Source organism: Perca flavescens, chromosome 21, assembly GCF_004354835.1.
Source record: "Perca flavescens isolate YP-PL-M2 chromosome 21, PFLA_1.0, whole genome shotgun sequence".
In the NCBI taxonomy this organism is placed as follows: domain Eukaryota; kingdom Metazoa; phylum Chordata; class Actinopteri; order Perciformes; family Percidae; genus Perca; species Perca flavescens.
In genome coordinates this window covers 24753881-24781543 of record NC_041351.1, presented here as the reverse complement: position 1 = coordinate 24781543, position 27663 = coordinate 24753881, and the positions used below count along the sequence as shown (strand labels likewise).

Here is a 27663-nt window from a genome sequence, read left to right as displayed (position 1 = left end):
TTTCATTATTGTAATACATGCTGACAAATGGACTGTTGTGTCTTTTTGTGTATGTCAGACTTATTTACAGAGGCACCGTGTTCTGTAGTTACATTTTTTGTGGATTATTTGCAACCTAATATATTAATATGACTAAATTTATATGAACAGATATTTGAAAGTAAACAAGGAGGGAACATCATAATAAAGAAGAGACTTGTTTTACATGTTTTCTGTTGGACTTTTTCCCCACCAATCTTAAAATGCTTCCTTTATTGTCCACGAGATGGCATTGTTGTCCCATGCTGACATTACCAGAATGTCTCTTCTCTTTAAACCCAGCAGCTTTCAATTTTTGTTGTTTGTGTTCTAAATTTAAATTATAATTTATCCCTTTACAATGAGATTACCCCTTCAAACCAACAGTATAACTCAGCGATTTATTAAAGGTATACTATGAAGTATTTTCCTATAGACTCATACAAAAATAATCCCTCTTAATCATCCCTAATGACCTACTAGAAGAGTGTGCTTTTAAACGTTGGGTGTGTAGCCTTCACGCAAGCGTTATCATGCATCCAAGAGGAAGCTACGAAAATGGCACCGGGGTTGGCTTTCACTTTTGCTGCTGTATGTGATGCTGCAGGTGGTGCACTGTGCTGTGTTCTGGTAACCGCAATCAAGGACGTGTGCTTCTGGGTGTCTTCGAGCCGGAGGGAGGAGAAGCCAACAGTATGCGACAATTTCTGCATAGTATTCCTTTAAAATTCAACAATTTCATTGCCATTATTACATGGACCACCTTTTGCATCTGATGTAAACAGGTTTACATTTTCAAAGCAATTGCACTAATGTTGTCTGCGCTCACATTCAACATTTATCCTAGCTACTCTCATTAAGGCTTGATGAGACTTTATAACACAATATTTGATGGCAAACAATAGGGAAAAAGAAGAAATGTGAGAAAGATTAACACAAAAATCAATGGCTGGGGTGCCCCGTTAGCCTACCAGGTAGAGTCCGTACCATTAAGGTTCAGTCCTAAACCGCAGTGGCCAGGGTTTGAGTCTGGCCCTGAACCCTTTACTATATTGTCTTATCCTCTCTTTCCTCTCTGTTTCTGTCTTTAATAAAAGCATAAAATGCCTAAAAAAATATCTTTAAAGAAAATCAATTGGAAATCCTTGGATTAAAAATAGTTTTATTTTTTATGCTTTCAAACTAGTGCAAATACATATGATACATTGATAACAGACAACCCTGTAGGCAGGCCTTCTCACAGAAACAGTAAAGCCTGAAAGCCTTTTCATCACAAGAAATGGTCGTTGATATGACCTGGTCTCGTTTTGGTTGTCCCCCAGTGGTCCCTTTACTTCACTCAAGGTACATTCAGGTAGTTCTGCAGTCGGATACTAACGTAAACCTAGCACATAAATGTGCCAGTAGGCAAGGAAGCAAATGAGCCGGAACAGTTCTCCTATATCCATTTATCCACATTCATTATTTAAGAATACAAAACCACTCAGTCAAATCTCAGCTCATATAAAGATTCTCTCTCTCACCCCTTTGCTGCTCGCCACATAAAAGATTCATCCCCCCCTTTTAGGGAAAAATGCTTGGATGACAATACTCTATGTATGCATTGATTTCCCTTAAATTCTTAACCAGTGAGACTGAAGAACAAGAAGGTAGAAAAAAGAAAGTTGTGGAAATTCTGGAATATGAAAATGCACCGGTTCTAGGTTTATTGTGCCTACCAACTAGAGCATCAGGATTAAACCGCAAACCAGAAATGCTAACAGCTACTGGGTATTTCACCATTAAACTTTTTACAGCTGTAACCTATAGCAAGCACTATCTCATGACCTCACAAATGTTTTATTTAACCACCTCGCATAGGAATAAGTTGTCTACCAAATGAGGAAGATGTATATAGTACATTCCTTACTGAACATCTATGATAGATAAAATAATGCTGCTGTCTTTCAAACACATAAACAAGATGATTGATTGATAGGGGTAAATGTAAATGACACTGAGTTTTTATTATTAAGTCTCTGAGATGTCCTGCTGGTCATAAGCGGATAATAATAATCGGTTTCAGTCAGATGGAAGAATTGCTCATGCTTCTACCCAAAGCAGTGTAATGCCAACAAAAGCCTCTGGTTCCACACAATCAAAGGGTCACTGCCATCCAAAGTCCTGGCCCGCCATCTGATAGAAGCGCTGGTTATGCACCTTATAGAAATCCCTCAGTCTCTGCATCACCTCTGGGTCGATGGAGGCATGCGTTCTCCCTTTTGTCTTCCCCAGGCAGTGAGGTTTACTGCTGCCTTCCGGCTTCTTCAGACAGGGGAAGCCTTTTGTTTTGTTAAAGTAGAAGTGCTTGTCTGTGACAATCGTCTGGAGACCCAGAAAGTCCTGGACTTTGCCCAGTTCTCCGGCAGGGTCGGAGATGAGCCTCTCACCACTGACCAGATGGATTTGAGTCCTGGGGAACCAGGCCAGCCAGCGTTCCAGGTGCTGGGCGTACAGGCCTATCCACAGCGGGCTCCACAGTGAGTCGATCTGACCTAGAGACAAGACAGAGATATACCAAGTCTCTTTATTCAAAATCATCATTGCTACCACCATTGTCTCAAATTCTCATTCAACTATTACATTTAAAGGTGCTGTAGGTAGGATTGTGAAGATCCAGGACTTAATAAGGTCATAATAATTATAATGCCTAAAAAGTACCTAAAATTTTATACTGAAATAATATCGGCAAGTATATCACAAAACAGGCAGAACAAGAGATATATTTAATTGCTCAAGAAAGTAACGATGGTGCCAACCCCCCGCCGCCACCCCCAAACACACACACCAACACACACACACACACCGTTCTTTTAATACATCCATGACACACACACACACACACACACACACACACACACACACACACACACACACACACACACACACACACACAACTTCCCAAGCTCCCCGTGGGTGCCCTTCCCAGTGGTCTGTTGGATTGTGCCTGACGAAGTTTGACAGTAGGCTAAGTCAACTTTTTTGGAAATGGCCTCAAAAAGACAGCAGGAGTCAGGAGCAGAGAAAAGAAAAAAGAAGAAACTGCGAGATGATGCCCGTGCATGACTTGCAGTTAATGTTTAATCATTCTTAAATATGGGAGTTGTGCTGCTAATGTAATGGTTAGCCTATGCATACACCTCGAACTAGCTGACGTTATTGCTAATGTTAGACAACTCAAATATGTTATAACTTAGGTGCAAGCTATGTTGAGATTTTACTGTTAAACACTATCTATGCATTTTACAAGTAACTGACGCCAGCTTTTATTTTGACGTGATGTGGTCAATACTTTCTCAATAACATTTTTGTAGTAGACAAAATGCTATATTTAAGTTGTATTCAATTAAATGGTAAAATAATGTTTAAGATTCAGAAATGTAGTCTTGTGTAAGGTGTAGCATTTTGCTTTTCCTGTAGGTAAGTAGATAAGTTTTATAAATATAAAATGTCATTATGAATGATATACAGCAAACATTATTGTTGAATTGTGTGCAATATTGTAACTCATTCTATTATGCTTTTGTATTAGATTAGATCAGATTTATCAAATAGTTGATAAATAAGTAATAAAGGGGAGAGCTCCTTGGCTGCATGCTTTCAGTTTTAAATGTTTATAATTGTTTTCGGTATAAGATTCTTTGTTTGAATGTTTTGTCTCTTTCTATACTGATCCTTTTTCTTTGTATTTCTAAATTAATGCAGGATCAATGCTGAGATACGTACAAGGAGGAACACGTGGCCAAGAGGAAGATACAGACGACGAGCAACCATCTACAAGCAGTTCAGGCACACATCAACCCTAGCCGGCCAGCAGGTCTGTAGACTCCACAACAGTACCAAGCCCTGATCAACCACCCTCAACCAGCAGTTTAGGGACAGATACACAGCAAAAATCTTTGGTTTATTTTGATAATAGGGCATCATAAAGGAATTATGCTTAGGGCACCAAAATGGCTAGCAGCACTGATCAGCAGCAAGGAAAACAGGGTTGTCTTTTTTTATGGTCTGAGTCTGTGCTCGTAACACCAGGATCAGTACCTGTGGTGCGGTTCTTGAAGGCCAGGCTCTCAAAAGGAGGGATGTCGGGGGTCTTGGAGATGATCTGTGTGTAGTCAGATATGGCCCTGGTCACAGGGTCACGGACGACCACAATCAGCTTCACATCCTGTGACATAGCATGGACTCGTGCTGGTGTTTCCATGGTAACAAAGTAACGAGGTGTCTTCTCAATAACAATCTGACCGTCCAGGGCTTTGGGCATCATACTTCTAAAAGTACAGGAAAAAGACAATATCATATTAAATAGACTTAGGTCTGCACTCCTCCCTGTGCAGCTGGGTCTTTGACTTTCTGACCAGCAGACCCCAGGTTGTGCGAGTGGGCAACCATGTCTCATCCCCCCACACCCTCAACACCGGAGCCCCCCAAGGCTGTGTACTGAGCCTCCTGCTGTACTAATTATACACCTACAACTGCATGACCACATCAGACTCCAACGTCATTGTCAACAAGCGACTGAGTTCGTGAAATTACATTTATTATTATTATTATTATTATTATTATTATTATTATTATTATTATTATTATTATTTTTTATTATTATTATTAACATCATTAAGTTTGCTGACGATACAGCTGTGGTGGGTCTGATCACCGAGAATGTTGAGATGGCCTACCTGATGGAAATCGACCACCTTGAGAATTGGTGCCAGGAAAACAATCTCATGCTGAATGTCACAAAAACTACAGAGCTGATTGTGGACTTCAGCAGGAAACAGCAGAGGATCTACCATCCACTCAGGATCAGCGGGGCTCAGGTCGAGAGGTTTGACAGCTATAAATATCTTGGGGTTCAGGGCTTGACATTAACTTTTTGAGGCACTTGTCCTTTGGACAAGTACATTTACATTTCACTTGTCCATGCACAAAATCATAATTTTATAATTGTTTTGGTGTTTTGCTAATGCAGAATTCGAACAAACTGTTGAAAGCATCCAAACTCTATCAACATTAATAAAATTAAGTTGAAACAGTAGAAACAAACTTCCCAATCAACAAGAAAAAATTATCCATAGACTCCATAATAAATATACTTTGCACGGCGGTGTGCAGAAGTTAATATATTGAGTTTCTAAGTCAATATTTTAAAGTTCGTCATTACTTTAAGATTGCTAGTCAATATATTGAGATACTAAGTCAATATTGAGATATTGAGATATTAAGTCAATATACTGAGATACTAAGTTATTGACATTCTAAGTGAATATTTTAAAGTTTCTCATTACTTTAGATTTTTTGTTTATATTATGAGTCAATATATTGAGATACTAAGTCAATATTTTGGCCAGAGGTAGTGGTGACTTGAACTTATACTATATCTAAAATAGTTTTGTAGACATAACAATGGATTTTGCCATTGGTGGTAACTTTTTTTTAATTTTTTTTTTTTTTTATACAATTTCACTTTCTAGATGAACATAGACGTAATGAGTGGCACATAACGTGAAGTAACAAGGCATTTTATTTTGTTTGAGTTTTAACTTGTCCAGTGGGGCAAGTCAATTACTCTTCCCCTTGCCCTACAAAAAATCCACTTGTCCTGGACAAGCGGACAAGCCTTAATGTCGAGCCCCACCGGGTTTGTATCACTCAGGACCTAACACGGTTGCTCCACATCACCTCCCTAGTGAAGAAGGCCTGTCAGCGTCTCCGCCATCTCAGATGCCTGAGAGACTTTAAGCTCCCCATCAGGCTGCTCAGGAACTTTTATATCTGAACCTGTCTGGGAGCATCACCACCTGGATGGGCAGCAGCACCCAAAAAGACTACCTGGCCCTAAAGAGGGTGGTGGAGGATGCGTACAGATACAGGTATATGCCTGTAAAGTGTGGTTATTCTCCAAGATGTCTCTATAGTGCGTTCAGCGATTAGAAACAAACACACACACACACACACACACACACACACACACACACACACACACACACACACACACACACACAGACAAATACAATCCCACATTAGTCACTTATAGACAGTGAGAGAGTATCCATCTCCAGGGATCCAGACACCCAGGCAGGGGACAGCAGTGCTACATAAACACAGGAGTCTTTCCTTGAATGTGTCTTGCTCTAACTCCACACCAGAAGGCCAGCAGATGGGACTCATTTAGAGATAAATTACTCCAGAGGGCTCAAAAAAATGGCTGGGGACTTGCGGACATCTGCCAACACACCTGCCAACACACCTGCCTGACTGACTCACAAAACACACACAGCCTCTGCAGCATGGTCACACACAGCACTGAATCAGCTTACCAGCTTGTTTACATAAACAAAGCTTAAATGCCCATACTAAAGTGTATACAATTTTTAATTCTTAAACTACAAATACTACAAAACTTTATATTTTTGGTGACTATTTCTTAATGTATGCTGTACTGTTTTAGATTTTTAGAGGTATTTTCCAAACATGGTTCCAGGCAACCATTAATTTGCATATGTTTGCTAATAGAAACTAAAAGCTACTGTTCAGCCATTGGTTTGAAATTATTTATCTTTAGCTATGAATCAATGGTCTACAAAATCGCTGTTTAGTTCCGGTGTTCCGGTGGCGAGGCGGCAAGACAAGTGTTTAGGGACGGTCTACAAACACTGAAAAGCGATACAAAAATATTTTCAAAAATAGGCATATGCTTATTTTTTTAAAGTAAGTGCTGTAGTACAACTAGCAGAATACACGTTGTAATTGAGGTAAGTTTGGAGACACCTTATTTAATCATTAAATTAATAAATATTTTTGTTGTATCTCTTTTCGGTGTTGTAGTTTGAAGACTAAGCACTCGTCTTGCAATCTTAACACCGGACTAGGTATGAATTAGCACTTTTATGCATTTCTTTCACATCTACTGCAGCCATATTCACTGTGTTCACGCGGAAGGAATCAGTTCACATGGCAAGGCCCTTGTAACGACATCTCAAACATGTTAAGAGGCTAAAAGCACGTTTTTGCCTGGAATTATTCTGTAATGAATGTTATCAAATATTTATTCTCCCTTAAGCTGTTTGTACGGAAGCCTTGAAAGGCAAGGCAGAAAAAGTCTAGAAGGTTATCTACTATGTACAAGATGTTATCTTCTACATACAAGATGTTATCTTCTAAGTAGGAAATCATTTTTAAAATGTTTATCTTGTACGAATGAGATAACCTCTCGTACGTAGGAAATACAGTAGCTATGGGTATTATGTCCTATGTAATAATAATTAATTCAATTACATTTTATTTAGTTTCAAGCAGCTTTGGGGAGTAGATACATGTCATCGATTACACTTACTGGGAATTACAGTTACCTATGAAAATGTTCACAATTACTTTGGGGGTTACATCACAATATTTTCTGTAAAGCCCAGTTCAGACCACATATTTGCAACGAGACAAAACCATTTCAGATAGATAGAACACAGCAGTGAATCAGAGAAAGCTAGCGTAAGTTCAGATAGGAAGACTATCATGTACTCACTCACTCTCACACTCCCTATCCTCCTGCTCCACATTACCAGCTGATTAGGGGGCGTTTACACTTAGTTAAACCAACCAGGTTTAGCCACAATCTCGATCAGCCAATCGCATTCTTGCTGTCAATATTTAAATGTTGCCCTCTCTGTTGCTGTCAGCTCTCATTTCAGCATGAATCATTGCGAACCTCCTCCACCCCGTTCGCCTCCACTTCATCAATTCCGGCTTCCAGGTCTGAGCTCACCAGACCTCGCTCCTCTTCTCATTCATCCAGGTCTCAGCATCCTCTTCATTCATCACCATCACCACCAATGTCTAGACTCTATCAGGGGGGTATCCTACATACTCACGGCTTCTCGCCCCCCCCCGGAAATATGAAGACGTCACAATGGTAATTCGATGATGTCACGATGGGGTCTAACCGCCAAAGACTATATTTATCATTATCATGCACACGTCAATAATTTTTCACTCAAAACGAGGTCTCTCCTGATTGAAATAAAATGTTTTTGCTATGGCGATGGGAAATTGTCTTGTCTCGTCGCATTGATGTGATCTGGCAGGTTTTAGAACGTTGCATGTTGGTGTGGTGGTTTTGGGGATTTTAAAAGGATTTTGACAGTAGTCTGTGTTGAGTACTGCTGTAAGGTTAACACTGCCAACAGGGCCGAAGTTGGACTCATTTTAAGCCCTTGAGATTCATGCCCACTTTACTTTACAACTAATACACAACCTCCTTTCAATACATCCACCCTCCCAAACTGGCCTCATTTTATGAATCTGACAAACACACACACACACACACACACGCAGAATACATACACAATGCAAAAAACAAGCAACCAATCATTCACTCATTAGTCAAGCATTTGCTATTATGCTTCTGGCCTCCCAATGGACCCATCCCTTACATTTTAAGGCCGCGGTCAGACTGCCTGGGTCAGCTGTCCGATGGTCCGGCAAAAACGCAGGTCTTTCCATTCATTTTGAATGGGGGTAGTGCATAAAGGATGGGTGTGGTAGATTTTTACCAGACCCTTTAAAGACTTTGTGTGTGCTCATCTAACTATGTGTGTGTGTCTCTGTGAATTTGCTTACGTGTTTTAAATGAAAGGGGTGGGGGACTGATGAAGGAATGATGGGAGTGGATACAAACGCGCCTCCATTAGCAATCTGTCTGTGAATAGCCTTAGAGCCGAGAGCCCTATGCCATTACCTAAGCACAAAGAGCTAATTACTGCCCCAAAGAGCACCATCAAAAGAAAAGAACTATTATAAATATGCTTCTGCTATTAGCTTTGCACAGACGTAAAAATTCCTTATCCTACTTTGGCATAAAAAATGTGTGATCCCGGGGCTTCTGTATTTTCAATTCCATTTTATCCCTGAATAAATGGAGAATCAAGACGGGACGAAACAAAGACATTATGCAACATTTTCTCAGAATCAGAAACAATGTCATTGGCTGACCTAATCCTCAGTGGGAAGAACTAAATAATTATAATTTTGCTAAAGTAATTTTAGTAGATATAGCACATTAAGAAATGCAAGAACCCTCAAAAAACAATAAAATGGAGTTAAACAAAACAGTGCGAAAGGTACAATTTTTATTTTCTAACTTGGACTATGGCTTGTGTTAACGATTACACCCTGACAGTGTAATATTTAGGTGTTCATTCACTGGTTGTTGAAGATCGTTTCAATACCACTGTTTAGTAGTGTTTGCCAGATCAATGTAAATTAAAATGTGACTCTCCACTCCGATTTATGGTTAAAAAATGGCAAACTGAATAATTGACCTAAGTAGCTTTCTGATACATCAGAATTGGGACACTTTACACTGTATTTTACACTTATTGTATTACATTAGTCACCCTACACTTCCTTCAGGCATTGTGGAGAACACTTTCCCATCAAGAATGGTTCTTTTTTCCCACACATGATTTGATGTCACATACTGTACGTGAACTCAAAGGTAATAAATTCCAATATCTGATAGCTGAATTTGATGTGTGCGAGTGGCCAACAAGTCCTTATATCTAAACAACAAAATTGGTTGCTTGTTAATGACATATGACTGTTTAAAAAACAGGAAGTAAATCAGGACATAAATCTGTGGGTGGGCATTTGATTTCTGTGAACAGGCCTAATGTAAACATAATAGGCGTTTAAAAAAATAAAAGTTACGTTTTTTTTTTTATGCAAACAAAATGTTCAGAATTAAGCCCTGACAAAATGAACTGGCAACACCGCTGCCCGTTCCCATAGTAACTCACTCCTGCCAGCAGTGCACACGGCAAGAGAGGAGGTAAAGAAGCTGTGCTGCTGCTAGAGGAGCAAAGTTGACAAGTGCTCTTCCGGCACTCCTCTCTCCAACTTTTTCACTCGCCACATTTCAGAACAAGACTTCACCATATTTCCATAATAGAGCTCAATAGTGACCACCCACTTTTTGAATGGGTCCAGTTCCGTAGGTGATTTTACCCATTTATTCACTCCATTTACTTTTTGGAAAATCTTTACATAAAGAGTTATAAGCCTGGAACCAAGGTAACCAACTACAAGATGAATTGTGACCATAAAACATTTGGCGCAAAAATAAATTTGAAAAACGTAAAAAGGCAAAGGTACAAGAATGTGTATATAAACAATCTTAGAGGTCAGTGGTAGCAGCTCACAAGCTGTTCAGCTTTGCATGTTTGGTAAACATTACCATTGTAACAGTCATCTCCATTTCAAAGATATTGCTGTTACGCTTAGGATTATGGGTTGTGTAGTACTCCATGACATTGCAAATAAACATGTTCTTCTTAAAACAAGGTTGTTATACGGACTTGAGACTTCCACAGGAGCATAAACTATTGTTTCACAATCTCATAGCTTGTGGTAAGTCTAACTTGAATGGTTAAGTACAGTTAAGTATGGCTAATATTAAAACTTCTAATTCAGAATAAGAATGGGATTTTCACTTCCTGGACCTCACTGTTGAGCTCTATAGAGTGCTGCCTTCCCTAAAAACCAAGAAACTTAAAAGGAAGAAAGTTATTACTCCTCACTACATCATTGGTGCTAAGCCAATATCTACATGTGTTCAATGGCAATTGGGCATCTTTGTTAATAATAACCATCAAACTGTTAATGATATTTAATAATATTCAGGAGGGTTAATGTTAGCCAGCTTTCGATAATGTTTCCTATTCAGGAGGTGGCACTAATTGCCAAATTAGATATTCCTACAGCTATTTTGTGGGAAAATGTTTTCAGTTAAAGGTGAAACAACACATATATGATGGGTTATAGTGTGTCATGCCATGCCTGCCCCATTAACTTTATTTGGAATTGGCACCAAAGTCTTGCACCAATGCACGTTATGAGTAATGACTCCTACCTATTTTATATGACTCTTTCTTCTTTAATAGGTTACTTGGAAATGAGTTTGCATTTTGGCACTTCCATTTCCCTTGTCTCGAAGTCATTGTTTTTTTTAATGGGTTTTTGATTGATGCCTGAAATAAAGTCAGGGGTTAAAACAAGCTTAAGGGATGTTCATGTTTTGTTCTACAATATAAAATACGTCAGTACATACCATTATGGCAAACATGCAAAATCTGTTGGAAGCAGTTTGAAAGCTAGTGGTGGTGGTCATGTGACCGTGGTGTAGTTAATTTATAGTCTAATGTTAGCTTTTTATGTCTGGCAATTGCATTTATGCTTCTAAAATCATAAAAGTGGTGTTTATTTGTGAAGATTATCTTGCTAAACAAAACCTAGTATTGTAAACTTTTGTTTGCCCCATAGTTTATTATGGTCATATTTCTTTATCTCTCTCTCTCTCTCTCTACCACGTCAGATAGCTGGTCAAAGGAAGTTTTTCCTCGCAACTGTGGCACCAAATGCTTGCTCTTGGTCTATACCTACTCTATCTGTAAAGTGTCCTGAGATAACTTCTGTTATGTTATGATTTGTCACTAAATAAAATTGTAGGCCTATTGAATTGCAATAATCCAAAATCCAATGGAAAAATCCCTTAGGCTTTTTGTCAAGGGAAACAGGGCAATGCTAGCCTACAAAATGTGTCATCCATGCAACACTCAATGTAGTCAGATTATTTCTTGGGGCATTTTCAGCCTTTATTTTGACAGGACAGCTGAAGACATGAAAGGGGAGAGAGAGGGGGAACGACATGCAGCAAAGGGCCGCAGGTCGAGGTTGAACCTGGGCCCACTGCGTCAAGGAGTAAACCTCTATATATGGGCGCCCACTCTACCATGTTAGCTATCCAGGCACCCTAGTCAGATGCTTATAATAACAATCTGAGCATGTCAGTGGCAAAAACAAGCACTTTTAGTGGAACACGGTTCACGGCTGTCGGTTACAGCACTCTTGCTCAATACTGGACATGTTATTTGTTAGACACAAATACATGGGAAAACAGGGTCCAGTTTGAAAAATACCGAAATTCCCCTCTGAACTCCCAAATATTAGAGCCCATCACTGGCAATTGAATAGAACCGTCTGGTGACACCATGTGTTACAGAGAAAATCTCTACCAAAATGAGATTGCTCACTTAATTGGCAGTTAGTTTAAAAGCCCTGTTTTAGTATAACATTCTTACACTGCTCATTTACTATTGAGTGTGAGATCAAACATCAAGTATAATGAACACAGAGGGATTATCCACATCTTATAATAAGCCTTTGTTTTCCATTGAGGTTTGGTCCTTCATTTCCCAATATTTTTAGCAGGCCTTCCAGGTGAATAACCTCGGGACAGCCAAGGCCACTGGCTATTAATCCTTTGGGGGCTTAGGTGGATGTGGATGGTGTACAACCGGGAACAGTAAGGATTGTGTGTATTGGGATGAAAGTATAAAGCAAGAAGGTGTTGGTGTAAATGTCAGGGGATGGACTGAGAATGGTAATGCAGCACTAGGCCTCAGCTGGGACCCAGAGTGGCAGGTGGAAACTGGGAAAGCCAGGACCCTCTGGAGCCCCATCAGTAGCATGCTATGTCATGTGACGTTTTTGTTAACAAATATGAAGCAATTGCAATATTTGTCATTTGTACAGCAGGAAAAATGCCAATGGGCTAGATGTGCTAGATTAAAGATGTAAAATCTAATCGGTTTATCTTTGATGCTTGATCTAAAGAGGAATCAATAACCAATCAAAGAGCAGAGTATTCACTGTGTTTATTTGCATGCACAAGTGCGTTATAGTGTGTGATATTAGTGGACCGCTTATCCATTTTGCTCTGTATGGGGGACCATTAAGGGGTCGGCGCATTATGGCTGCACCCTGTCCACTTCAGGAGACATCCATCACAGAGGCCACACCCCCCTTTCCCACCTCCTTTGCTTTCCAAGCCCCAGGGGAGGCCTTAATGAGGGCCCGATCACCCCACCCGTCTGGGCCTTATGGTGATCACCTCCAGTGGATTACGGGGACAGGATAGACCACACCACACCTGAACCCCAGTTACACACACAACAAACAAAACATAGCCAAAATCAAATCTGTTCTTATAGCTTCAACCAATTCACACTTCAGCATGATGAATGATGAATGATGAAAATTTGCCAAAAAGATACTAAAAATATAAAATATTAGATTCCCATCTTGGAGATCAAACCAGAAAATCTGCCTATCCATGGTTGCTACTAATTTCCATTCACTGAATCCTGCTTAACATCAAATGTTTTGGCAGCCATTCTTCTGTGCATGGAAATTATATCCACTGTACAAACAAAAACACAAGTAGCCCTACGTGCTGTGTGGCATGGCAGGACAAAGCCACCAACGTAGGGGTAAAAGCCTCCCTTAAAGAGGTGCCATCAGAGCAGCTGACGCTGAAAACAGAAAGTTTGCTAATCCAGCGGGATTCCAGGATTCCTCTGGCTGAATTAAAGTTGCTACAGCTGCTAAATGCCTGTCTCAAATATAACATTTTTGTTGTTGTTTTTCCAAGGTCATGTCTAGCTCCCCCTTAGGTCATGTTTTGCTCCATGTTTATTTCTCTATGTTGTTGCCACTTCCTGTTTTATTTTGATACTCCCCTCACACGAGGAGAGAGGAGTCGAGGCAACAGTCATTTAACAAACATGAGACATCTTCGCCTCGGAGCTGTCGTTAAAAGCGACGGCAATTAAATATGACGTGCAGCACAGCTGCATCAGCTGTTCATTGTTTTGTCATATGCTGTATTTTATGATCTCGGTCGGATGAGCAGAACAGTGTTCATGACAACTTTTATATTTACTTTGAATTCATGTCACAACATGGCATAATGTGACAAATAAATAAAGTGATAATCGGCTCTTCATACAAATCGACGTGCAGGCTTAAAATCATCCCTCCACCCACCTGAATAAAAATTATTTTAGACCAGCATGGACACTTCACTGCCCCTCTACAGTCCCTGAAGATTGATTTTTATAATTATGTAATGTATGAGTGTTTTCCATATAACGATTTACTTTAATGATTAAGATTTTAATTTAAAGGGCCAATATGTAATATATTTCTGTAATAAATCCCAAAATGACCCCAATGCATCATTAGATATTAAGGAAACATGCTAAGTTGAAATACTATCTTTTATGACAACAATGCTAATGCCAGTATTTTCTCCTTTTGAAATTTCCATAACGGAATTTATGTTTATGTTTTGGCCTGTGTGTTGTTATCAACTGCCCAGTTTGACAGCCAGGCCAGGTTGCCAGATATACCTGTAAAAATGTAAACCCAGCGCGCTACAGCTTAACGTACAGCCATGAAAGCGGCAAACAAATGAATGGGATCAACTGAGATAGATTCTACCCTACCAGCTTCAGGCTAATTTATCACAGCTACTATGGACAGGCATTTTATGTAATTTCAACATTTGTGTAGCTACTCACATTGAATTATATAGCTAGAGTACCCAAGTTGGTTACTCACAAAAACAATTGAGACACAGTCAGTAAAGCTAATGCCACCATGCTAACCCTGCTAACTGCTAACCTTACGGAAGGACCAGGCAAGCGGGCCACGGCTGTTTACAACATGTAGCCTGTTCAGTGGCTGTAGCCGACAACGGTGAGCTATCTGAAGCCAAGACAAATAAATAGGGAAGAGAGGACCTTGAGTTTGCAGTGTGTTTAGCGATTGCTGCCATAATTCTAACCCAATAAAGTGTGTATTTCAGTCGCGTGGAAAAGGACGGCAAGGTAGTGGTATTTTTAGCGGTTCCTATCGTAATTTTAAGCCAAGGAAGTGTGTCTGTCTGGCATGTGAAGAGTACGGCGAGGTTGTGGGGTTTTTAGCGGTTCCTACTGTAATTTTAAGCTGAAAAAGTGTGTGTGTCAGTTGGGTACAGAGCTCCATACTTTCGCTTCAGTCTTTTAGCATAACATCATGTATGTATTTCAACAAGGTCACAGACATTTAGTGTTAGTACCATCTTTCGCCAGCTAGCTGATAAATCTGCTAGAGACATTTCCATAGCTGCCAACACTCCCTTTTTCCCAGGTTTCTCCCGTTTTTTAGCCCTATCTCCCGGAACCCTTTTTTTTTTTACTTCTGTGTAAAAATCAAAAAAAAAAATTTCTTTTATAAATTACTAAAGAAATATGTTTCATTCAGTTTATTCAATTGTATCATGTTGAATGATAAACATTGGGGACTTCACTGCAGCAGCAAACATTGACAATGCTGTGGCAGTAACTCAGAGTCCATCATTTATCAATAAATAATGCCTCAAGAACAAAGTACAACCTGCCCCACTGTCTGCAGGACAGAACAGTCTCCAGACTGTGACAGAACCTGAAGAAGTCCGCTTTTACAGACACATACAGGAGTCCAGCTCTGATGACAGTTCCCCAGGTTGAGGTAAAGATCGGTGGAGATGCGTTACACTTCACTCTTTAACCTCCAGCTCTGCCTGAGCCTTATTTCTTAACCCTCTATTTTATCTCCCACTCTTTCAGGAACAAACCATCACGGGTAAGATGTGAATTTCCAACTGAGCAATTTTAATGGATTTCTCCAGAGCTACAGAGGAAAAAAAGCTGTGTGTAACATGACCTCTGTGTGCCTATGGGGGGGCAATGTAGAATAAAGCTTCCTGCTAATTGTAACAGAAGCAGAGCTGACTAACGCTAACCGCTCTAATGCTAGAGTCAAACCAAGGTCAGAGCGAGGAGAGCTATCGATCCCAGACAACACTGTAAGGAGGAAATTTCCAGTCCATCTCAAGGCTGCAGCGTTCCAGATCCAATCTCTGCTCCAAAAGCCATTAGTGGATCTTTGTCAGGGGCTCTGATCTCAACTGCCCTGATGAAGCTAAAGCTTATTTTTTATTTTTATTAAGAGACACAGACTGATTTAGACGAAGACACATACATCATACTCATACTCTTTGATATAGGGTTAAGAGAAGAAAAAAAACGTTACACAGAAATGTAATGTTGGCTGTTACTACACTACAGCTGACAATGTCAATGACATATCAAAGTGTACTATTGCCTTGAAGGATAATTCTGCTTTATATTAATCTGGGTCTTATTTTCATATTACACAACACTTAAGGTGAGCTAAAAAGAAAGAGAGAGAGAGGGGACGACATGCAGCAAAGGGCTGCAGGTCGGATTCGAACCCAGGCTGCTGCCAAGGACTCAGCCTAAATGGGGCGCACACAGTAGCCTCGTGAGTAGATCTCGCGAGCTCCAGTTTTCCACTCGCAGATCAGCCTGGCATCTTGAGATAGAGAAAATTTGGAGCCGTTAGCCAAACGACCGGGCCAATCAGCGTTGGTTTTGAGGTGGGTTAGGTGGTGATGAGCACTGCGGGCTGGCGGCCATGATGGAGCTCCATCTAGCTCACAGCGGGCAGAGGTCTGTGAAGGAGAACAGGTCGGGCGGCGAGGCAGTAACCCAGGTATCACTGGCTGCTGAATTCTAACACACAGTCGGACAAAATTTGCAATTAGCCATACATTTTCGTAAAATGGCCCATATTTGACCTCTACATAGTTGATTTCTCGCATAAAAAAAGTCTCAGAAGTGAATTTAGTGATAAAATAGCAGATGAACAATGTATATAATTTCTGAGATCTGCGCGACCTATTCAGAAGACTACCTGATCTCAGATCAGTGGTATAGCCTATGTAAATGTTGGGGCGTGACAAAGATAGAGACTAGAGCCAAATAAGGAGGAGCCTTATTTAGCGTTGAGATTTGCCCATTTTCAGAGGCAAATTGTGAGATCTGCAGAGGAAAGAGGTGTCAATGGGATTTTGAGGTTCTATGTATGTCCTATTTACCCACCAATATTACCTTGTCATATTCAACTATGACAAGGTAAAATCGGTTTTGCATTCTATCACATCCTTAAATGACATGCTACTTGTCAACACAGTAATACAGTAGAGACCAAATTTATTGATATATTTTTATATTGATTCTAAATTGATGTATTTTAAACTAAGTAAAGCTCTGTAATGTGAACAGTCTATAATGCGATAGAACGATACAATTTGAGCGGGAGTTGCTGGTTAGCTGCTACAGATCTCTGGGACTCCGGCTACCAGCAACAGTTGTTTAGACGCCAATAGGTGACTGCGAGGTTACAGGCACCGCCAGATGACGGTCCTTTCAGGGGCCATGTGGTGGAGTTTAGCCAGAAAGAGTGAGCGTCATAAATTTAGGCACCAAAACGACTAGTTAAGTTTAGGAAAAAGATTGTGGTTTGGATTAAGCTCTTTGGCTTGAAAGCGCTGGGTTTTATGTTGACACCACATTGTGCAATTACATTTTGACGATTATTTTCCATTGAATATCGAAGTGCATATTTAAGTGTTTTGGCATGCCTGGCCGAGTGGCACTATGTCTATGGTATTATAAGGGGGACTTAATTCTTGCATGTTTTTTTTTGTTTTGCATATCAAAACACATCTGCTTTTTTTCACAAATCGCACCCTGGTTATAAGGCTACAACAACGTTCAACACGCTCATATTTTTAGTATGATTGATTTGACCACGACCAAGTGCTAGGCTAACCCACAATTAAAGGGGTGATAGAATGATTATATAGGGTATTTCACACTGTTCCTTAAGGTCTCCTAATGAGGGTTGGGTACCGAAACCCGGTTCCACTATGGAACCGGTTCCTACGCAAACGGTAGTATTCGGACCGGATTAGAACGGAAATTTCGGTTCCTCATTTCGGTTCTGATTGAAATATTTTCCCTCTGTCACTCCGGACAGTGGCAGACTCTTTTTTTCTTTCTCCCTTTTCTGTCGAGTGGCGCAGGTACATGCACTCTACAATCCCTGCTGATAGACGGCTTTTTATACACGCTCCGAACGTAAAAATATCACACTTTCTCTGTAGTCTACCGTTAGCTAGCTACAGGAAATGTAGGCTACTTTTAAAATGCCATATTTTCCCTCTGGGCTCACCAAAACGGACGTAAAAGCATATTAACCATTTACTGACTGCATGTGATCGCTAATAAACATATTACACTTGCTCTGCTAGTCTATCGTTCAGGACAAGAGCCTGTAGCCTGGGGGTGGGGGAAGACGGACAGCCTCCCCAAATTGTCTGCCCTTTCAAACTAATACCTGGGTGTGTACAGACCTTTTGGACACCATCTGAGAGAGCTTTCTCCTGTGCAGGACATGCCATAAGTCAGGAGAGGTGTAGTATATTGCCAGAGAAGGAAAAAAGAACTGCAAAAGAACTGCAAAAGTTTGAAGCTGGTTGGCATACCAACTCAACAACATTTATTTTGTTGTTACTTGTTAATAGTATAACTTGTATTTGTTAAATTATTGTAGTTGTGCATTAGGTGACATAGGTTTAGTTATTATATTTTTAAGTACTTTAAAAAGTTAATATATTGTTAAATTTAAATAATTTTCAATTGAAAAAAAAAACTCCATTGAAAAAAAAGCCTTTCTTTTATGCCATTTTTCAGTTTTTCAAGAATCGGTTTAGGAATTGGTTAGGAATTGGAATCGTATTAAAAGTACCGGCATCGGAACTGTAAAAATCCAAACGGTACCCAACCCTACTCCTAATAGGGTATGTAACATTGGTTGGGCGGAAAATGTCCCAGTTGATATTTTATGGGTCCTTATGCATCCATGTGTTTTGGCCCTATTTGGAATGGATGAATATTTAGATGAGCTGCGCGCTGATTGGTTGAGCGAATCACATACACACACACACACACACGGAGCTACATGCACACACACACAAACACGGGGCTACACAAAGACACGTAGCTACACACACACACACACACACACACACACACACACACACACACACACACACACAAGGAACTACACACACACACACACACACACACACACACACGGAGCTACACACACACACACACAGAGCTACACACACACGGAGCTACACACACAGACACTCTGTGACATGCCGCAAGCCGTGGCTGCAACGCGCCTAAAACAGCGGAGACAAAATGCAAAGTTTTGACACTTTCATTACAACTAGTGTTGTTTTAACGTTACCCTTGGAACCTCCACCAAAGAATCACAACTCACCCTGTAGCTAGTCAGCGTGGGGAAATTTTGCGGAGAGTGAATCCCTGCAGGCATGTCGTCTGCGCCGCTGCGTTAGATCCAAACTCCCACTCCATTATCCAATATCTACTCGTTCTAAACACTTTTCTCTGGGCCAGTATTCCATTGTACAGCCTGGAATACTGCATTTACGACCGTGGTTCATTTCCAATATCCTTGAAAAACTTCAAAACTTTCTTCTTTCTAGAGTACACAGTGCAGCTTGTGTGTGAGATCCTGACAGAGCTCCCGCTCAGCGGGTCTGTGAAGGGGGAGAGGCGGACAGGGAAGGCATCAAACCCGGCCAGCAGCTGCCTGCTGTCACGGCAGATTGTGGAGCTCTTGAAGTCCGACACTGTCTTACCAAATTTGCAATTAGCCATACATTTTCGTAAAACAGCCCATATTTGAGCTCTATATGGTTGATTTCTCACATAAAAAAAGTCTCAGAAGTGAATTCAGTAATGGAATATCAGAGATCTGCGTGACCTAGATTCAGAAGACTAAGCTGACCTTAGGTCATTGGTGTAGCCTATACAAATGTTGGGGCATGACAAAGACTACAGACTAGGAGGAGTTGAGGAGTTGACGTCAACTTTTAGCTTTTCAGCAGCAGTTTCAAATTGTGTATTTGCAGAGAAAAGAGGTGTCAATGGGATTTTCAGGTTCTATGTATGTCCTATTTACCCTCCAAACTGTCATTTTTCAGCTATGACAAGGTAAAATCGGTTTTGCATTCTATCATCCCTTTAAATTCACCACATAATGTTAGCTGTATGGGTAGTCGACTAATGCCGAATTAGCCAGTTCGCACACTCTGGTCTGTCTGCCTCACTCCCTGGCGCTAGGAGACTTTAGTTAGGATAAGAGCAGACAAAAGCCCTGGGGACACAGCCACAGTTAGCCCCTAGCCAGCGACTACAGTGACTACTCCCGCCTCTGGCCAAAAGCCACAAGCCACAACAGCAGCCATTGGGACGTCTCCGGTCCGCCCTAGAGATGCCACCCTCACCATCAAAGTAAGTCTCCTAATTGCGGGTAGTATACGAAAAAACCCCTTTCCTGCCGGTGCTGAAAACATCCGATAATAGACTAACTTGTCAGGGAACAGATACATTATAATCTGCAATGGTGGTTAACAATAAAAACAATAATCGCCCCGCAAATTTATGATGTCATAAAAATTCTGTGTTTCGATTAAGAAGCCCCTACCTGCAGAAAATTACATATTGCACTATTGTATGGTCTAGCTTCCCTCTTTTATTATTCTGGGACAGGGGGAAAATGCCATGGCTTGTTTGCATTTCTTAAACCAATCACAGTCGTCTTGGGCAGCACTAAGCCCTGCATGCAGCGATGGTGCCCTTGCAAAATAGACAGCGGAGATGGCGGAAGGGGAGGAGAATGCCTGACATTAGGCACATCTCAGGCTTTATCCCGTTAAGCCAGACTAATACTGCACTAATAGTTTGTCCACTGCTCAGCTAGCAGGTTGTAGCAGTTTGTCAAGAGTCTCCCAATACAGTTGGGTGCGGTCACTTTTAGTTTTAGCAATTACTTTGGTTAGAACAATGTTATCATACAAACAAAATTACAAATTGTAATAAACTACAATTATCTTGTAAGATACAAGGAAATATGCTGAGAATTGATAAACACATTTTAATTTAAAGACAATTTTGCAACTTCTCTGTATTTGATTCTGTTTGAGCAACCGAAACAAAGACACATTTCCTTTGTCAGTCTGTGTACTCTGTGTGTGTGCTTTGTTGTGACCACATTATTATCTTCCAGCGTTAAGTGACCTGAGGTCAGAGGTCAATTGGCAGTGCTCGACATGCAACGAGTCCCATCTTGCCCAAGGGGAAGACGTGACAATCTGGTGTCACATTCAAATGACCTGGTGTGACACACACAGCAGACATGCTGCACATGCTGGCAGACAGGAGTACATTCAGATTGTGGCTCTGTTTACATCCCACAGTCTAAGTGCATGCACACATAAACACAATACACCACCTAGGGTGAAAATTCATTCATTCACATTATCTTTATCATAGGTTAAATTGTTGCTGACATGTCAAAGAGGCCCCAGAGCTGAGCCAATGTCACTATTGAGCCCCAGTAATATACTGTAAGCTGGTAAACAGCACGCTACACAGTCCAGATTTGGATGCATTTTTAATATGTAATATTTGGAGCCAGGGACGTCGTTAGGCCTATTTTAGGGGGGCTGAAGCTACCCCAAAATGTTCCTAAGCCCCCTCCCCAAATAATAATAAGAAAAATAATAATTTTTTCTTCTTCTTTTTTTTACAGTGCACTCTGTATCACTACTTTGAATTAATCTTCCTTCACCATTTATCTATTTGTGTCGTCATGCGCTGCAATCTGTTTTATTTATATTTCACAAAAAAAATTGTCAACTGGTGGAAAAGGCAGAGACGGAGGCTCCCGCGTGCATGTAACGGCAGGGCTGGACTGGCCATCTGGCATAGCGGGCATTTTCCCGGTGGGCCGACGCACTTTCGGGCCGAATCGCTGATATAATTCATAGGCCTTTTTTTTTGTTTTGTTTTTTGGCCACAAACTGGCCCATTGTTTAATTGTCTTTATTGGCACTGGGCTGACCCAATAAAATCCAGGAACCCCCCACTCCCGGCCCCGAGACACAAGCTGTAATAGTTATACTTATGCTGGAAGTTTAGCATCCATGTTAAAATGGACAAACGACCACCAAAGTGCAATGGAGGTGCAGAGAAATTACGGGAGAAAAAGATTAAGAATCTACAGGCAGATGCCTCAAAATGTGCCAACATTTCTGATATGTTTGGGGCTGTATAGCTGCTTCAACATCAGCCTTACCTGAAGTAGAGGAAGGAGGAGAGGTAGCTGGCTATACAGAGAAGCAAAAACAACATCATGACAGGGAAGAAGCTGAGGAGGAGGAGAGTGACCATGACAGGGCCATGGGAGCAAGTGAGGAAAAGATGGAAGAGAGAGTAGTTGACAACGTGGTAAGGAGTAAGCAAATTAACAGGGACTCTCAGGAAGGGAGTGTGTGTGCGTGCGTGCATGCGAGCGTGCGTGCGTGCGCCTCACGTCATAACAACAACAAGCAGTTTGGTTGTAACATTAAAGTTAGTGGCTGTCAGGTAACCTAACTGTTTAAGCTTACATTGAAAATGCTAGCGGTTAGCCTGTTGGGTAGCTGAAAAGTCTGTGTGATCTATAAAATCAGTGTTGATACAAGCATCAGTGTTCCTTGAATTGCTTAATTAGCTTCTCTTGTAGCTCTTTTCCAGGGCATATACTACTCTCAGCTTTATTGTAGCTTTTGGGAAGGGTTATGGTTATTGTATTTAGCAGACACTTTTGTCCAAAGCGACAAAATATGAATAATACAATAGTTAAAATTAGTTAAAAACAGTTTTTAAAAGTTGCTAAGCCAATATTAAGCAAAATAGTAATAATAATGGCAATACAATATCAAATATCAATAATTTAAAAAAAAATGTTGTCCCAGTCCAGCCATGTGTAACGGTATGTGGACAAGCACGGTAGAGAGTGACTGAAGAGAGAGACACCAGGCGGCATTAAAACAAAGCAGTAAATCAGAAAAATAAAATCTCACAATCACTATGTTATCCAAATTCATATTTAGAAACAACAAATAATATATCCAGTAACAAAAAAGCTGGAAAGTCAAAGGTTAGACAGAAGTACAAAGAGTCAATGGCTATGAAGATGATACACCGTCTTGTCTCATTGGAGTAAACTGGCAGTTTTCAGAACGCTGAAAACCGTTGCAAGAAGCTGCATGTTTCATCTTGTCTTGTTGCGAATCTTTGGTCTGAACTTGCTACTGCACACACAGTGAGTGATACAGTGTGAAATTGTAAGTTGTTAAAGGAACATGCCGACTTATTGGAAATTTAGCTTATTCACCGTAACCCCCAGAGTTAGACGATACATAGGCCTACCCTTATCATCTCAGTGCGTGCTGTAAGGCTGTCTGACGCTTCCAGCGTCATCAGGCCAGGCATGGTTGTGTCTCATGTTACGTTGTTTTTTGTACTTGCTGTGACTCTACAAATCACAACATGTAAATAGGAACATGTTGGCGTTATTTTGTCACTTTTGTCACAATTCGGAGCAGTAGGATTACTGGAACCATTCACCTGTGTGTTCTGTGCTGTGCATTTCCACCGCTTACATAATGGCTGCATTCCGACTCCGGCACAGCTCCGGCGGTCCGCAGCCCTACGGAGCAGATACGCAGAGCTTCTATTTTTGCCGGACGCCAGAGAGCTCCGCAGCAATTCAGCACACGGCAGATAGTGCGGGACAGGAAGTCGAGCACAGAAACAAAATAAATATCCGGTTAATTTTCAAAATAAAATACACCGTGCTCACGGCGGATCATATTTCCCTGCACTACACCTTGAAAACACAGCACAGAGCTGTTTCCTCTCTTCTCCTCTGGATGAAAACTAACTGTTGTTGGTTTTGTGGTTCTATTCTACGTGAATTCCTCGTGACTACAGCTGTCAGTCATGGCCGCAGCCGTTCCGCAACATATCCGGACCTGGTGGGTATTGACGGACGGCGGAGCACGCAGCAGACACGCAGCGGAGCCGGTCCGCAGCCGTTACGCATGTTGTGGAAATGAGGAGTAACAGCACGCACTGAGATGAGAAGGGTATGTATCGACTTTGGAGGTTATGGGAATAAGCTAAATTTCCAATAAGTCGGCGTGTTCCTTTACTTTAGCTATGTTTACTTGAGGTAAAGATAAAGGGATATTTTAGTTGGCTATGGAAATGATAGTCTAGCTAGAGTGAATGAGTGAAATACAAGAAATAACTAGTTAACTATCCAAAGTTCTCTATTCTTTGCCATTAATATAGCCTGCTATCTCTATAGTATTTAAAACAACATCAGTACCCATAGAATGTTGTCACTGAGAACTGAAATGTCATAGTGTCACTGTTAATGCTACCGGTATATCCTTCAATTTATTGAGCAGATGGATACTGGAAGATATTTAGGAGAGAGAGAGAGAGAGAGAGAGAGAGAGAGAAAGAGAAAGAGAGAGAGAGAGAGAGAAGCAGGAGTTTGGCAGGGCAGCTGATTCTGAGGGAGGCAGCTTGATTGAGGTCAGTAATGTGCAGTCTACAGGGCTAAAAAAAAGTGTGGGGTGTTTTGTTTTCTTCTAATAACAGGCATTTGTTGGCAGGTCTAGGCACTAAGGCATAGCCTAACCTAAATTATTTCATAATATTTATTTTGCTGTATATGCTATATTCTGACCAATTTAACTTTCTGCATTTATTTGCTGTAATAAATTAGACAAGTATATGTAGATGTTGCCTAAATGTACCCTAGGCTATACATACATACATACATACATACATACATACATACAGTACAGGCCAAAAGTTTGGACACACCTTCTCATTCAAATGCGTTTTCTTTTATTTTCATGACTATATACATTGTAGATTCTCACTGAAGGCATCAAAACTATGAATGAACACATATGGAATTATGTACTTAACAAAAAAGTGTGAAATAACTGAAAACATGTCTTATATTTTAGAATCTTCAAAGTAGCCACCCTTTGCTTTTTTATTAATAAGGAAAACATTTCCACTAATTAACCCTGACAAAGCACACCTGTGAAGTGAAAACCATTTCAGGTGACTACCTCATGAAGCTCATTGAGAGAACACCAAAGGGTTTGCAGAGTTGTCAAAAAAATCAAAGGGTGGCTACTTGAGTAATCTAAAATATAAGACATGTTTTCAGTTATTTCACACTTTTTTGTTAAGTACATAATTCCATATGTGTTCATTCATAGTTTTGATGCCTTCAGGGAGAATCTACAATGTAAATAGTCATGAAAATAAAAGAAAACGCATTTGAATGAGAAGGTGTGTCCAAACTTTTGGCCTGTACTGTATGTATGTATGTATGTATGTATGTATGTATGTATGTATGTATGTATGTATAGCCTAGGCTACATTTAGGCAACATCTACATATACTTGTCTAATTTATTACAGCAAATAAATGCAGAAAGTTAAATTGGCCTGTACTGTAGATATAGTAATCGTCAAAACTTTTGTTCCTCCGTTATTAAATTTAGACAGCAGCTACTTTAAATATGATCCTTATCAACAGCTAACATGATAAAGTATGCAACAATAGCTATTCATTATTTTATTCTTCCAATAGTACTGTTATTTGTCATTGTACACTGGCCTCTGTCTGTTTTACTGATTTGTGCTGGACATGAAATTTTGGATGTTGACATGACACTGATTCAACCACTCTACCATGAAGTAACAGTAATTATTGTAATTAAATAGTCTTATTTTGACCTGCAATTTATCTAATAGAGAGAGGAATTAGGTGTGGTATTATTAACCCTACATTTACACGAGCAGATGAATAGCATTTAAATCATAGCCTACATAATAACTCAAAAGCACAGTCTGGCCTAAGTAAGTTCCCCCCATGCAACTTTGATGTATCTAAAAGCTAACATTAAAGTAATGTTTGTAAGTAAGATTTTGCAAGGGAAAGTCCCCCCCTATCTTTCAATCTTAGTGACATCCCTGTTTGGAGCATAGTTGGGGTCTATAGGTTCACAGTACACACATTTAGAAAAAGCTAAATGAAGCCCAGATATCTGAGATTGTGGGTCTGTTTCCTTTCCTTAATCTTCTAGCAGTTTAAGCAACTTGAATCAGCTTCCCCTGAATCTTAGTCATGAGTGAGCGTGTTCTGATTACCAAGTTTTCATGGAACAGGATGAGAACAAAGCCACATGACAACAGTAACATCTGGCTCATGCTCTAGAGATGATTACTCTGCTGCTTCAGTGAGAACTCATCCTGCAAGGCCCTCTCTCTCTCTCTCTCTCTCTCTCTCTCTCTCTCTCCTTACTGTACACACACATGCACAAACGCACACAGCAAGCACTGGAGGCACATGCATGCACACATGCACAGATTGGCATAGCCAGATGGCAGAGTCTCTTTGACTGTCCCCAAACCTCGTGGAATAGCCTAGCTGTGGATAGGTTTGGGTATGCAAACAACACACAGACTGGAGGCTCCTAGGTGGCTCTCTGACTTAGATTACAATGATATAAAAAGGGCAGTCACTAAGAGCATTGACTTACATTTTGTGAATGTCAAACAAATTGCAAATGGAGTAAGAAAATCTCTCCTGCTTTAATGAGAGACGTGTACATTTAATTAGAAAAACTTTAAATACAGTAGGCTATTTAAAGTTTATAAAAGGAAAGAAAATATGAAAATCAATACAATTTGATAGATTTAATGAGTTTGCTGAGATGGATTCCCCGCGTAATGTGTGCGTACCTGTACCAGTCCAGTCCCCGTGCATAATGCCGGTCGAAGAAGTGCGGCTCCGACCCCAAGGCACGGATGTCCGGGTGAAGCCGCAGAAACTCCAGCAGAGCTCTGGTGCCTCCCTTTTTAACCCCTATGATCAGAGCCTGGGGTAACCTCCGAGTGGCTGTCCATTCTTTACCGGAGCTGTTCGCCTCTAGCCCTGGATGACCTCTGAACGCTCTTTCGCCAACCGCGGTGGTAACCTCCTTAGCAACGCTGGTTCCGTTCCTCTCGTAAGGCCATCCAGACCCTGAGACAAGGAACTCGCGCGTGGGTGGCTTGATCTCAGAGTTTTCTCTCAGCTCCGACTCGCAGCATCCAGTGAAGAGATAAACCAAGGAGAAGCAGAGTATGCTTAGAGAGGACGCGATGGTGAGCCGATGAAACAGCCGCCGCAGGTCTGCACTCGCATAGTGCTGCTGATGGTGGTGGTGAAAAGTTGCCATCCCTCAGAAATCCATGTGAGATAAGTTGCCATTCTACCAAATGTTCAGCTCACATCCCTTCATACTTTACCGCTGTTAACACAACGCTAACTATTGGAGAGTCTCTCTCAGTGCGCTCCGCAGCTCTCGTCCTCCTTTTTGCTGAACGTCAGGAGCGCATTGAGCCCCCAAATCCAGCCAACCAGCCAGTAAATCAGAACTAGGTTTTGCCTGACATCCAACGCAATAAATCTCAAATAACACAGCCGGGCTGGTGCTGGGATCTTTCTCTCTTTCCACTCCAAGGGATTACTCTGCGTCTCTCCACCACGGCTCATGACGGGATTCGCGTTCAGGAATCTCTCTCTCTCTCTCTCTCTCTCTCTCTCTCTCTCTCTCTCTCTCTCTCTCTCTCTCTCTCTCTCTCTCTCTCCTTGATTAGAGGGTCATGGCCTGAGGCGTGTATAATTCCAGTATTATATATTGGTGAAACCTGGGATCGGATGGATCCAGTGAGCAGAAGATGGTCATGCCCCATATGCCCTCATTATCACGCTAATCTAATATGATTGATTGATTAATTGATTTCCAGTCACACATTATAGCCTATTGTATCTTCTGCAGCTTTGTGCCATATAATAGCGCATCTAATTGCTACGA

At 40.8% G+C, this 27663-nt stretch overlaps 1 protein-coding gene across 1 annotated transcript; it reads right to left on the bottom strand.

Annotated features, from left to right (window-relative positions):
• Window positions 1-1160: 1160 nt before the first annotated feature.
• Window positions 1161-27348, bottom strand: hs3st3l (heparan sulfate (glucosamine) 3-O-sulfotransferase 3-like). The gene is made up of 3 exons (XM_028567058.1): window positions 26546-27348; window positions 4099-4328; window positions 1161-2552 (listed from the first exon to the last, which is right to left on the bottom strand). Exons 1-3 carry the CDS (start codon window positions 27022-27024, stop codon window positions 2164-2166), a joined length of 1098 nt encoding a protein of 365 aa, XP_028422859.1. The 5' UTR covers window positions 27025-27348; the 3' UTR covers window positions 1161-2163.
• Window positions 27349-27663: the final 315 nt, after the last annotated feature.

Bases quoted from the DNA above. Each gene is read 5' to 3' on its own strand.
- hs3st3l (XM_028567058.1), bottom strand. From the start codon at position 27,024: ATGGCAACTTTTCACCACCACCATCAGCAGCACTATGCGAGTGCAGAC. The intron at 4,329-26,545 runs GTACGCACACAT...CTGTACTTTTAG, and splicing joins CGGGGACTGGACTGGTACAG to AAGTATGATGCCCAAAGCCC. The intron at 2,553-4,098 runs GTACTGATCCTG...TCTTGTCTCTAG, and splicing joins CTTCAAGAACCGCACCACAG to GTCAGATCGACTCACTGTGG.